Raw genomic sequence first — 14,892 nt, 5'->3', positions numbered from 1 at the left:
TCAAGAACTACAGGAAACGTATGATCTCTGTAATTGCAAACAAAGGTTTCTGTACCAAATAATAAGTTCTGCTTTTCTGATGTATCAAATACTTATGTCATGCAATAAAATACAAATTAATTACTTAAAAATCATACAATGTGATTTTCTGGATTTTTGTTTTAGATTCCGTCTCTCACAGTTGAAGTGTACCTATGATAAAAATTACAGACCTCTACATGCTTTGTAAGTAGGAAAACCTGCAAAATCGGCAGTGTCTCAAATACTTGTTCTCCCCACTGTATATAGAGAGAGAGACATTCAAAGACATATATTAAGATAATTATGAGAGAGAGATCTATATGAAATTGCTTTATCTTGGCCAGGTCGCAGTTACAAATGAGAACTTGTTCTCAACTTACCTACCTGGTTAAATAAAGGTGAAATAAAAAAATTCAATGATCTTTATGACTACGCTTCCATAACATATAGTGTAGACTACAGTAAAATATAAACATTTGTCATGTCTTGAAATATGTAATGATATTATTCCACAAAATGTTCACAATCGACTGTCTCTCCATGGGTCACAAAGCACATTATACTTGAAACAGTCAAATTGTGGTGTGCCCCAGGTCATTGTAGCGGGACCACTACTGTTTTTAACAGTCGACTACATGTTACAGTACTAAATAGACTGGGATTAGACCTAGTGCTGGCTACATGTTACAGTACTAAATAGACTGGGATTAGACCTAGTGCTGGCTACATGTTACAGTACTAAATAGACTGGGATTAGACCTAGTGCTGGCTACATGTTACAGTACTAAATAGACTGGGATTAGACCTAGTGCTGGCTACATGTTACAGTACTAAATAGACTGGGATTAGACCTAGTGCTGGCTACATGTTACAGTACTAAATAGACTGGGATTAGACCTAGTGCTGGCTACATGTTACAGTATTAAATAGACTGGGATTAGACCTAGTTCTGGCTACATGTTACAGTACTAAATAGACTGGGATTAGACCTAGTACTGGCTACATGTTACAGTACTAAATAGACTGGGATTAGACCTAGTGCTGGCTACATGTTACAGTATTAAATAGACTGGGATTAGACCTAGTTCTGGCTACATGTTACAGTACTAAATAGACTGGGATTAGACCTAGTGCTGGCTACATGTTACAGTACTAAATAGACTGGGATTAGACCTAGTGCTGGCTACATGTTACAGTATTAAATAGACTGGGATTAGACCTAGTTCTGGCTACATGTTACAGTACTAAATAGACTGGGATTAGACCTAGTGCTGGCTACATGTTACAGTACTAAATAGACTGGGATTAGACCTAGTGCTGGCTACATGTTACAGTACTAAATAGACTGGGATTAGACCTAGTGCTGGCTACATGTTACAGTACTAAATAGACAGGGATAAAACCTAGTGCTGGCTACATGTTACAGTACTAAATAGACTGGGATTAGACCTAGTGCTGGCTACATGTTACAGTACTAAATAGACTGGGATTAGACCTAGTGCTGGCTACATGTTACAGTACTAAATAGACTGGGATTAGACCTAGTGCTGGTTACATGTTACAGTACTAAATAGACTGGGATTAGACCTAGTGCTGGCTACATGTTACAGTACTAAATAGACTGGGATTAGACCTAGTGCTGGCTACATGTTACAGTATTAAATAGACTGGGATTAGACCTAGTTCTGGCTACATGTTACAGTACTAAATAGACTGGGATTAGACCTAGTGCTGGCTACATGTTACAGTACTAAATAGACTGGGATTAGACCTAGTGCTGGCTACATGTTACAGTATTAAATAGACTGGGATTAGACCTAGTTCTGGCTACATGTTACAGTACTAAATAGACTGGGATTAGACCTAGTGCTGGCTACATGTTACAGTACTAAATAGACTGGGATTAGACCTAGTGCTGGCTACATGTTACAGTACTAAATAGACTGGGATTAGACCTAGTGCTGGCTACATGTTACAGTACTAAATAGACTGGGATTAGACCTAGTGCTGGCTACATGTTACAGTACTAAATAGACTGGGATAAGACCTAGTGCTGGCTACATGTTACAGTACTAAATAGACTGGGATAAGACCTAGTGCTGGCTACATGTTACAGTACTAAATAGACCATGATTAGACCTAGTGCCTGCTACATGTTACAGTACTAAATAGACTGGGATTAGACCTAGTGCTGGCTACATGTTACAGTACTAAATAGACTGGGATTAGACCTAATGCTGGCTACATGTTACAGTACTAAATAGACTGGGATTAGACCTAGTGCTGGCTACATGTTTCAGTACTAAATAGACTGGGATTAGACCTAGTGCTGGCTACATGTTACAGTACTAAATAGACTGGGATAAGACCTAGTGCTGGCTACATGGTACAGTACTAAATAGACTGGGATTAGACCTAGTGCTGGCTACATGTTACAGTACTAAATATACTGGGATTAGACCTAGTGCTGGCTACATGTTACAGTACTAAATAGACTGGGATAAGACCTAGTGCTGGCTACATGTTACAGTACTAAATAGACCATGATTAGACCTAGTGCCTGCTACATGTTACAGTACTAAATAGACTGGGATTAGACCTAGTGCTGGCTACATGTTACAGTACTAAATAGACTGGGATTAGACCTAATGCTGGCTACATGTTACAGTACTAAATAGACTGGGATTAGACCTAGTGCTGGCTACATGTTACAGTACTAAATAGACTGGGATTAGACCTAGTTCTGGCTACATGTTACAGTACTAAATAGACTGGGATTAGACCTAGTGCTGGCTACATGTTACAGTACTAAATAGACTGGGATTAGACCTAGTGCTGGCTACATGTTACAGTACTAAATAGACTGGGATAAGACCTAGTGCTGGCTACATGTTACAGTACTAAATAGACTGGGATAAGACCTAGTGCTGGCTACATGTTACAGTACTAAATAGACCATGATTAGACCTAGTGCCTGCTACATGTTACAGTACTAAATAGACTGGGATTAGACCTAGTGCTGGCTACATGTTACACTACTAAATAGACTGGGATTAGACCTAATGCTGGCTACATGTTACAGTACTAAATAGACTGGGATTAGACCTAGTGCTGGCTACATGTTTCAGTACTAAATAGACTGGGATTAGACCTAGTGCTGGCTACATGGTACAGTACTAAATAGACTGGGATTAGACCTAGTGCTGGCTACATGTTACAGTACTAAATAGACTGGGATTAGACCTAATGCTGGCTACATGTTACAGTACTAAATAGACTGGGATTAGACCTAGTGCTGGCTACATGTTTCAGTACTAAATAGACTGGGATTAGACCTAGTGCTGGCTACATGTTACAGTACTAAATAGACTGGGATAAGACCTAGTGCTGGCTACATGGTACAGTACTAAATAGACTGGGATTAGACCTAGTGCTGGCTACATGTTACAGTACTAAATATACTGGGATTAGACCTAGTGCTGGCTACATGTTACAGTACTAAATAGACTGGGATAAGACCTAGTGCTGGCTACATGTTACAGTACTAAATAGACCATGATTAGACCTAGTGCCTGCTACATGTTACAGTACTAAATAGACTGGGATTAGACCTAGTGCTGGCTACATGTTACAGTACTAAATAGACTGGGATTAGACCTAATGCTGGCTACATGTTACAGTACTAAATAGACTGGGATTAGACCTAGTGCTGGCTACATGTTTCAGTACTAAATAGACTGGGATTAGACCTAGTGCTGGCTACATGTTACAGTACTAAATAGACTGGGATAAGACCTAGTGCTGGCTACATGGTACAGTACTAAATAGACTGGGATTAGACCTAGTGCTGGCTACATGTTACAGTACTAAATATACTGGGATTAGACCTAGTGCTGGCTACATGGTACAGTATTAAATAGACTGGGATTAGACCTAGTGCTGGCTACATGGTACAGTATTAAATAGACTGGGATTAGACCTAGTGCTGGCTACATGTTACAGTACTAAATAGACTGGGATTAGACCTAGTGCTGGCTACATGTTACAGTACTAAATAGACTGGGATTAGACCTAGTGCTGGCTACATGTTACAGTACTAAATAGACTGGGATTAGACCTAGTGCTGGCTACATGTTACAGTACTAAATAGACTGGGATAAGACCTAGTGCTGGCTACATGTTACAGTACTAAATAGACTGGGATAAGACCTAGTGCTGGCTACATGTTACAGTACTAAATAGACCATGATTAGACCTAGTGCCTGCTACATGTTACAGTACTAAATAGACTGGGATTAGACCTAGTGCTGGCTACATGTTACAGTACTAAATAGACTGGGATTAGACCTAATGCTGGCTACATGTTACAGTACTAAATAGACTGGGATTAGACCTAGTGCTGGCTACATGTTTCAGTACTAAATAGACTGGGATTAGACCTAGTGCTGGCTACATGTTACAGTACTAAATAGACTGGGATAAGACCTAGTGCTGGCTACATGGTACAGTACTAAATAGACTGGGATTAGACCTAGTGCTGGCTACATGTTACAGTAGTAAATAGACTGGGATTAGACCTAGTGCTGGCTACATGTTACAGTACTAAATAGACTGGGATTAGACCTAGTGCTGGCTACATGTTACAGTAGTAAATAGACTGGGATTAGACCTAGTGCTGGCTACACGTTACAATACTAAATAGACTGGGATTAGACCTAGTGCTGGCTACATGTTACAGTACTAAATGTACTGGGATTAGACCTAGTGCTGGCTACATGTTACAGTACTAAATGTACTGGTGTAACGGATGTGAAATGGCTAGCTAGTTAGCGGGTACGCGCTACTAGCGTTTCAATCAGTTACGTCACTTGCTCTGAAACCTAGAAGTAATGTTGCCCCTTGCTCTGCAAGGGCCGTGGCCTTTGTGGAGCGATGGGTAACGATGCTTCGTGGGCGACCGTTGTTGATGTGTGCAGAGGGTCCCTGGTTCGCGCCCGTGTCGGGGCGAGGGGACGGTTTAAAGTGATACTGTTACATTGATGCTGTTGACCCGGATCACTGGTTGCTGCGGAAAAGGAGGAGGTTGAAAGGGGGGTGAGTGTAACGGATGTGAAATGGCTAGCTAGTTAGCGGGTACGCGCTACTAGCGTTTCAATCAGTTACGTCACTTGCTCTGAAACCTAGAAGTAATGTTGCCCCTTGCTCTGCAAGGGCCGCGGCTTTTGTGGAGCGATGGGTAACGACGCTTCGTGGGCGACCGTTGTTGATGTGTGCAGAAGGTCCCTGGTTCGCACCCGTGTCGGGGCGAGGGGACGGTTTAAAGTTGTACTGTTACACTGGGATTAGACCTAGTGCTGGCTACATGTTACAATACTAAATAGACTGGGATTACAGTACTTGAGCTACAACTACTATAATGAACAAAAATATAAACTCAACATGTAAAGTGTTGGTCCAATGTTTCATGATCTGAAATAAAAGATCCCCTACATTGCCAGCGAATTGAATGTTAATTTCTCTACAATAAACTCCCTAATATTATAGAATTTGACAGTACGTCCAACCGGCCTCACAACCCCAGACCACGTGTAACCATGCCAGCACAGGACCTCCACATCCGGCTTCTTCACCTGCAGGATCGTCTGAGACCAGCCACCCGGACAGCTGATGAAACTGAGGAGTATTTCTGTAGTAAGAAAGTCCTTTTGTGGGGAAAAACTAATTCTAATTGGCTGGGCCTGGCTCCCCAGCAGGTGGGCTTGGCTCCCAAGTGGGTGGGCCCCTGCCCATAGATTAGGGCCCAATTAATGTATTTCTATGGACTGATTTCCTTATATGAACTGTAACTCAGTAAAATCTTTGAATTCGTTGAAAATGTTTTTATTCAGTTTACTTATCCTACTTTTACCACTACATGGACTACAAAACGTGTGATCTGGCTGAGTGCAGAATACTACCGTACCTGAGCTTGTCCAGGGTCCAGCAGTGTGTGGCCCCATTCTTCTGGTCCTGTACCTCCACAGCTACGATGGTCCTGGGGAACGGGCGGGTCGCTCTGTCCTTGGCTGCCTCAGGGGGCAGCAGTTCAGTGGGCAGAGGGGAGTACAGGGTGTCGGTCAGCAGCACAAACTGGAACTGGACCTAGAGGGGGGGGGGGCACAGGGTTAGTACAACACAGAGGGACAGTTCAGACCCTGGGTTCAAATTGTATTTGCGAACACCCCCCCCCCCCCATCTGGCACTCCAGTCAGACTCAATCAAACACTCAAATCATTTGAAAGAAAAACAAAACCATATGAACTCAAGTCTGGGTTCAGTTGTGTTTCCGTGGAGATGTGCTGAAATGTTCTCAAACCTTCTTCTTGAGTTCCACACTGATGGCGTTAGCCTCCTTGAGGAAGATGGCGTTTCCCCACAGCTGGTCTCTGAGGGAGGTGAACTGGTAACAGCGCCACTTCCTGAAACCCCACAGGGCTAGCTCCGCCTCCCTCTCCGTCCACTGCACTGTGGAGCCCAGAGGGTACAACGAGATGACCCAAACGTCTAAGTTCAACATCAACACAGGGAGATATACACTGTGTGTGTGTGTGTGTGTGTGTGTGTGTGTGTGTGTGTGTGTGTGTGTGTGTGTGTGTGTGTGTGTGTGTGTACGAAGGCGAATGTACAAGATGAGCAGCTATTTGAATGGAGAGCCTTGTGCAGGGCCACTGTCCTTTAAACATGCACATTGACGGTAAGAGCTACCCTTTTTGTATTCGGACGCATGTGACAAATAAAGTTTGATTTAACATACACTTAAAGTATGTGTACACCCCTTCAAATGAGTGGATTCGGCTATATCAGCCACACCCGTTGCTGACAGGTGTATTAAATCAAACACACAGCCATGCAATCTCCATAGACAAACATTGGCAGTAGAATGGGCCGTACTGACGAGCTCAGTGACTTTCAACGTGGCACCGTCATAGGATGACACCTTTCCAACAAGTCAGTTCGTCAAATTTCTGCCCTGCTAAAGCTGCCCCTGGTCAACTGTAAGTGCTGTTATTGTGAAGTGGAAACGTCTAGGAGCAACAAAAGTGGTAGAACACATAAGCTCACAGATTGGGACCGCTGAGTGCTGAAGTGCGTAAAAATTGTCTGTCCTCGGTTGCAACACTCACTAGCGAGTTCCAAGCTGCCTCTGGAAGCAACGTCAGCACAAGAACTGTTCATTGGGAGCTTCATGAAATGGGTTTCCATGGCCGAGCAGCCGCACACAAGCCTAAGATCACCATGACCCATGCCAAGCGTTGGCTGGAGTGGTGTAAAGCTCGCCACCATTGGACTCTGGAGCAGTGGAAATGCATTCTCTAGAGTGATGAATCCCTCTTCAACATCTGGCAGTCCAACAGACGAATCTGGGTTTGGCGGATGCCAGGAGAACACTGTCCAACCTGTCCAAATTCATACTGCCAACTGTAAAGTTTGGTGGAGGAGGAATAATGGTCTGGGGCTGTTTTTCATGGCCCCTTAGTTCCAGTGAAGGGAAATCTTAAAACTACATCATTCAATGACATTTTAGAGGATTTTGTACTTACAACTTTGTGGCAACAGTTTGGTGCCCTTTCCTGTTTCAGCATGACAATTCCCCCATGCACAAAGCGAGGTCTATACAGAAATGGTTTCTCAAGATCAGTGTGGAAGAACTTGACTGTTCTGCACAGAGCCCTGACCTCAAGCCTATCTGGGATGAATTGGAACGCCGACTGCGAGCCAGGCCTAATCGCCCAACATCAGTGCCCGACCTCACTAATGCTCTTGTAACTGAATGGAAGCAAGTCCCCGCAGCAATGTTCCAACATCTAGTGGAAAGCCTTACCAGAAGACTGGAGGCTGTTATAGCAGCAAAGGAGGGACCAGCTCCATATTAATGTCCATGATTTTGCAATGAGATGTTCGACAGGCAGCTGTCCACATACTTTTGGCCGTGTAGTGTAAATAAAAGTCAGTAACCAGTGATGTACCTTCCTCCTCAGGCTCCTCCTCTTCCTCTCCTACTACCTCAGGGTAATATCGATCTACTTGTTTCTGAAGGGCTTCCAGCTTGCTCTCATAATCCTGAGGAAATGGTCACATGATCAGGCTTTAACGAGAAAATAATTCAGACTTAATGTAATTCAGACTCAGACTCAATGTATTAACAAAATGGTAATATTTTGGTGATCTTTTCCATTTGTTAATAGGTCTCACCATCCTCTGCTGTTCCAGCAGGTTGTGTGTCTCTTCTCTCTCTTTACGGTACTGGTCTTCCAGCTCCTGAAGCCTGCACACAGACACAACCATAGATGTCATCTCAACTCTCCCTCACTCACAACCAGACTCCTCCTCCACAGACTCATCTCAACTCTCCCTCACTCACAACCAGACTCCTCCTCCACAGACTCATCTCAACTCTCCCTCACTCACAACCACAGACTCCTCCTCCACAGACTCATCTCAACTCTCCCTCACTCACAACCAGACTCCTCCTCCACAGACTCATCTCAACTCTCAACCAGACTCCTCCACAGACTCATCTCAACTCTCCCTCACTCACAACCAGACTCCTCCTCCACAGACTCATCTCAACTCTCCCTCACTCACAACCAGACTCCTCCTCCACAGACTCATCTCAACTCTCCCTCACTCACAACCACAGACTCCTCCTCCACAGACTCATCTCAACTCTCCCTGACTCACAACCACAGACTCCTCCTCCACAGACTCATCTCAACTCTCCCTCACTCACAACCAGACTCCTCCTCCACAGACTCATCTCAACTCTCCCTCACTCACAACCAGACTCCTCCTCCACAGACTCATCTCAACTCTCCCTCACTCACAACCACAGACTCCTCCTCCACAGACTCATCTCAACTCTCCCTCACTCACAACCAGACTCCTCCACAGACTCATCTCAACTCTCCCTCACTCACAACCAGACTCCTCCTCCACAGACTCATCTCAACTCTCCCTCACTCACAACCACAGACTCCTCCTCCACAGACTCATCTCAACTCTCCCTCACTCACAACCACAGACTCCTCCTCCACAGACTCATCTCAACTCTCCCTGACTCACAACCACAGACTCCTCCTCCACAGACTCATCTCAACTCTCCCTCACTCACAACCACAGACTCCTCCTCCACAGACTCATCTCAACTCTCCCTGACTCACAACCACAGACTCCTCCTCCACAGACTCATCTCAACTCTCCCTCACTCACAAACACAGACTCCTCCTCCACAGACTCATCTCAACTCTCCCTCACTCACAACCAGACTCCTCCACAGACTCATCTCAACTCTCCCTCACTCACAACCAGACTCCTCCTCCACAGACTCATCTCAACTCTCAACCAGACTCCTCCACAGACTCATCTCAACTCTCCCTCACTCACAACCAGACTCCTCCTCCACAGACTCATCTCAACTCTCCCTCACTCACAACCACAGACTCCTCCTCCACAGACTCATCTCAACTCTCCCTCACTCACAACCAGACTCCTCCTCCACAGACTCATCTCAACTCTCCCTCACTCACAACCACAGACTCCTCCTCCACAGACTCATCTCAACTCTCCCTCACTCACAACCACAGACTCCTCCTCCACAGACTCATCTCAACTCTCCCTCACTCACAACCAGACTCCTCCTCCACAGACTCATCTCAACTCTCCCTCACTCACAACCACAGACTCATCTCAACTCTCCCTCACTCACAACCAGACTCCTCCTCCACAGACTCATCTCAACTCTCAACCAGACTCCTCCACAGACTCATCTCAACTCTCCCTCACTCACAACCAGACTCCTCCTCCACAGACTCATCTCAACTCTCCCTCACTCACAACCACAGACTCCTCCACAGACTCATCTCAACTCTCCCTCACTCACAACCACAGACTCCTCCACAGACTCATCTCAACTCTCCCTCACTCACAACCACAGACTCCTCCTCCACAGACTCATCTCAACTCTCCCTCACTCACAACCACAGACTCCTCCTCCACAGACTCATCTCAACTCTCAACCAGACTCCTCCACAGACTCATCTCAACTCTCCCTCACTCACAACCAGACTCCTCCTCCACAGACTCATCTCAACTCTCCCTCACTCACAACCACAGACTCCTCCTCCACAGACTCATCTCAACTCTCCCTCACTCACAACCACAGACTCCTCCTCCACAGACTCATCTCAACTCTCCCTCACTCACAACCACAGACTCCTCCTCCACAGACTCATCTCAACTCTCCCTCACTCACAACCACAGACTCCTCCACAGACTCATCTCAACTCTCCCTCACTCACAACCACAGACTCCTCCACAGACTCATCTCAACTCTCCCTCACTCACAACCACAGACTCCTCCTCCACAGACTCATCTCAACTCTCCCTCACTCACAACCACAGACTCCTCCTCCACAGACTCATCTCAACTCTCCCTCACTCACCTCTGAATCCTCTCCTCTCTATTACAGTATTTACTCAACCTAGCCTCTCTTCTCCCTTGTCTCTCCTCCCGTTCTCACCTCTGGTCCATCTCCTGCTTCATGTCGATGCCCTGTTTGTCCAGCAGTTCTCTCTGTGCGAAGGCCCAGTCCACCGGCTCCACGGGGGTGTCAGCGCAGGGCGTCTTCTCCCGCTCCTGGCGCGCCTGCTCGGGGTGGTTGAACCGGAACACGTGGCTCTTACCCAGAATAATACGGTTCCCTGAAGGACAGGTTGATCCAGGAAGCAGGGAGAGAGACGTTTCAAAAAGAATTCGGTGACCGGTACAAATGTCCAGATAGAAGTGAAGAAAGAGCAAAAGAGAAGCGGTAGAAATTGAGTAGGAAAGTGTAGAGGACATCTCCAGACCAGAGGATGAAAAGGAAGAGAGAGAGAGAGAGAGAGAGAGAGAGAGAGAGAGAGAGAGAGAGAGAGAGAGAGAGAGAGAGAGAGAGAGAGAGAGAGAGAGAGAGAGAGAGAGAGAGAGAGAGAGAGAGAGAGAGAGAGAGAGAGAGAGAGAGAGAGAGAGAGAGAGAGAGAGAGAGAGAGAGAGAGAGAGAGAGAGAGAGGGAAAGAGAGCAAGAGATAGTTGACCCACCTGATTTGAGGACTGTAGCCTCTGTGACCCTCTTCCCATTGACGTAGGTCTCAGCTCCCTCACAGGGCTCCAGAGTGACTGCTACTGGGGGAGAAGGGAAACAGACATGAGGGAGATAGACCTTCCGAGACACTACCTGCATCTTAATTATCCACCCTTTTCCATGAAGTTTGCGTTTGTGCATGGTCTCTTACACCAAATCCTATCCCTGCTTTTAAATTCAAGTAAGATAGTGCTCTTTAAGGAAAATAATAGAGAATTGTGACGCATGGTACAGTATCCACACGAACCATAATAACACACCCATCCTCTAATCAGTGAGAGAGCAGAGAGAGAGAAGAGAGAGGGCAGAGAGAGAGAAGAGAGAGGGCAGAGAGAGAGAAGAGAGAGGGCAGAGAGATCAGAGAGCAGAGAGAGAGAGCAGAGAGAGAGATCAGAGAGAGAGAGAGGGAGAGAGCAGAGAGAGAGCAGAGAGAGAGCAGAACCAAAGCATGCCCAGCAGGGTCCAATATCTCACCTTCTCCAATGGGTCCAGTTGTAGAGGTGAATGTACAGTGTTCATCCTTGATGAAGTGACCACTGAGGACAATGTCCTGTCTGCTGCTGGCGTCCACACGACCAACCCTGGGAAAGAAAGGAGTCAATATTATTGGGTATTGTATACAAAATGTGTGATATTATACATACAAGATACATAACGTAGTATATAAGCCATTGTGAAGTCTCATACATTACTCTTATGACATCTCTCTTACTTGGTGACGCCGTCTTTGATGTAGTACAGCAGGCACTCTGACATCAGGGGGTCCTCGTTGAGGTTCACCAGGTGAGGAGTCTACAGCAGGGATGGTTCATATGGGTTCATTTAGGTTCATATGGGTTCTTATAGGTTCATATGAGTTCTTATAGGTTCATATGGGTTCATTTGGGTTCATTTGGGTTCATATAGGTTCATATAGGTTCATATGGGTTCATTTAGGTTCATAAGTGTTCATTTAGGTTCATATGGGTTCATTTAGGTTCATATGGGTTCATATGGGTTCATTTAGGTTCATAAGTGTTCATTTAGGTTCATAAGTGTTCATTTAGGTTCATATAGGTTCATAAGTGTTCATGTAGGTTCAAATGGGACTTCATTTACCTGTTGTCTCATCTAATGTATCAAATGTGGTCATATCATTTGTTAAACCTAATTTCTTATTTTTATATATATATATATTTTTTACTATCTATACAAACTTATACATCTGAACAACAACTTACAGACGCGCACACAAACAACTATTTTAGGGATTTTTTTATTTCACGCTCATGAAACATTTATTATGTTCAGTATAAGTCTTGGTGTGTTTAGACCACTGATCCTTGGTGATGTGGACACCAAGGAACATGAAACTCTCGACCCGCACCACTAAAGCCCCGTCGATGTTAATGGAGGCCTGCTCGGCCAGCCTTTTACTGTAGTCCACAATCAGCTCCTTTGTCTTGCTCACATTGAGGGAGAGGTTGTTGTCCTGGAAACCACATCACCATTTCTCTGACCTCCTCCCTATAGGCTGTCACATCGTTGTCACTTTTGTGTCGTCAGCAAACTTAATGATGATGTTGGAGTCGTGTTTGACTCCATGGGTGAACAGGGAGTCATGGGTGAACAGGGAGTACAGGAGGGGACTAAGTACACACCCTTGAGGGGCCCCAGTGTTGAGGATCAGCGTGGCAGATGTGTTGTTGCCTACCCTTACCACCTGGGGGCGGCCCGTCAGGAAGTCCAGGATCCAGTTGCAGAGGGAGGTGTTTAGTCACAGAGTCCTGAGCTTATTGATGAGCTTTGTGGGCACTATGGTATTGAACGCTGAGCTGTAGTCAATGAACAGCATTCTCACATAGGTGTTCCTTTTGTCCAGCTGGAAAAGGGCAGTGTGGAGTGCGATTGAGACTGCGTCATCTGTGGATCTGTTGGGGCGGTATGTGAATTGGAGTGGGTCTAGGGTGTCCTTGAGGATGCTGTTGATGTGAGCCATGACCAGCCTTTCAAAGCACTTCATGGCTACCGACATGAGTGCCATGGGGCGGTAATCATTTAGGTTACCTTCGCGTCTTTGGGCACAGGAACCATGGTGGTCTGCTTGAAACGTAGATATGACAGACTCAGTCAGGGAGAGGTTTAAAATGTCAGTGAAGACACTTGACAGTTGGTCAGCGCATGCTCTGAGTACATGTCCTGGTAATTCATCTGGCCCCGCGGCTTTGTGAATGTTGACCTGTTCAAAGGTCTTGCTCACATCGGCTACCGAGAGCCTTATCACACAGTCATCCAGAACAGCTGGTGCTCTCGTGCATGCTTCAGTGTTGCTTCCCTCGAAGCGAGCATAAAAGCCATTTAGCTCGTCGTGGGTGATGTTGGCTTTCGCCGACTGGTTGAGCACCGGTAAAACACTGCCAAGTAGGAGCAATTTGTCAGATGTTGCCCTACCGGAGTTACACAGTAATAGCATCACTGCTATTAGCTTCACGACTGACATTTGGACCAGCGATGTCCGCCCCATGAGCATGCAGAGTCTGACAGCACAGTGGGTCGTCGAGGATTTCGTACTGAGGATAGTCGTATTGCATGCTCATGAATATGCTGGTTGTCATACCGCTGCTGCTATTTCAATGGCATTTGAGAACATGTTTGAAACTTGGAAACATGAACACACTAGCTCGCTCCATTCGAACCAACTGACTGGAGAAATAAGCTCATCAACTGAGCCTGCAGCAGACGTGATACCCCTCTGTAATGGCATTGAAACGCCTGCTCAACAAAACTGTCGACACAGGCTGTGAACAAGCGATTCGGTGGCATTCTCTCTTTACAGTGTCGCCACCATGCTCAATGCTATGTACAAGGACTGCAACTTTGATGTAGACAAGAAACAGGGTTTATGTGAAATGTTACATACACAGCTAAACAAGATGGAAATGGACACAGTGACAGTGCGCCGCGAGGAAGAGAGGCCACGGACAGACAGGGCTGGAAATTCACTGCTTGACATGTATGATGAAATCCTGGTTGAGAAAGAAATGACTGAACAAATGAACAACGAAACAACAAAGCAAGAAAGTGAAAGAAATAGGTTTGGATTATGTTTTACTGACTCCCAATCACTGCCGGATGTGATACAGCCTGGATTCGAACCAGAGACTGTAGTGGAGCCTCTTGCACTGAGATGCAATGCCTTAGACCGCTGCGTCCATGTGTGTGTGTGTTAACTCTTTAACTGACCTAGAATGCTTAAAAGGCCGCACATTTTTCTATACTGGTTACCGGGAATCGGTATTGTTTTTTTGGGGCAAAGAAAATATCGGATATCGGTATCAAATTGGTGTATCACTATATCACAGCATATCACAGTTTACCACAGCATATCACAGCATATCACAGCATAGCACAGCATATCACAGCATATCACAGCATAGCACAGCATATCACAGCATATCACAGCATAGCACAGCATATCACAGCATATCACAGCACATCACAGCACATCACATCACAGCTTTACACCATCACTTATTACCCTCAGCACATTTAACTCCCTCAAGTATTAAGTACTCCCTCCCTTAAGTATTTAAATCACTGTGCTAGAAAGGTTCCACGGTCATGTGTTATCAAGGAACCTGCCCTGTTGCAGGACATGACGCCAATGTTGATCTAGGGTCAGAGGCATTCAAATGTGTTTTGCAATATATCTTTATTACAAATTTCAAATACA

At 45.4% G+C, this 14,892-nt stretch overlaps 1 protein-coding gene across 1 annotated transcript in view; it reads right to left on the bottom strand.

The window, feature by feature from the left end:
* LOC120053569 (kinesin-like protein KIF1A) overlaps positions 1 to 14,892 on the bottom strand; it is a 101,322-nt gene that overhangs the window by 66,884 nt on the left and 19,546 nt on the right. Inside the window, exons 5-12 of the mRNA XM_039000700.1 lie at positions 11,893 to 11,972; positions 11,655 to 11,761; positions 11,138 to 11,221; positions 10,581 to 10,761; positions 8,254 to 8,326; positions 8,028 to 8,121; positions 6,377 to 6,525; positions 5,984 to 6,162 (exon numbers count right to left, since the gene is read on the bottom strand). Coding sequence (XP_038856628.1) covers positions 5,984 to 6,162; positions 6,377 to 6,525; positions 8,028 to 8,121; positions 8,254 to 8,326; positions 10,581 to 10,761; positions 11,138 to 11,221; positions 11,655 to 11,761; positions 11,893 to 11,972 — 947 coding nt within the window. The remainder of the gene's footprint in view (positions 1 to 5,983; positions 6,163 to 6,376; positions 6,526 to 8,027; positions 8,122 to 8,253; positions 8,327 to 10,580; positions 10,762 to 11,137; positions 11,222 to 11,654; positions 11,762 to 11,892; positions 11,973 to 14,892) is intronic.

This window comes from Salvelinus namaycush, chromosome 9 (assembly GCF_016432855.1).
Source record: "Salvelinus namaycush isolate Seneca chromosome 9, SaNama_1.0, whole genome shotgun sequence".
Taxonomy (NCBI): domain Eukaryota; kingdom Metazoa; phylum Chordata; class Actinopteri; order Salmoniformes; family Salmonidae; genus Salvelinus; species Salvelinus namaycush.
Note: the sequence above shows the minus strand (reverse complement) of the source record. Positions and strands in the feature narration are given on the sequence as shown.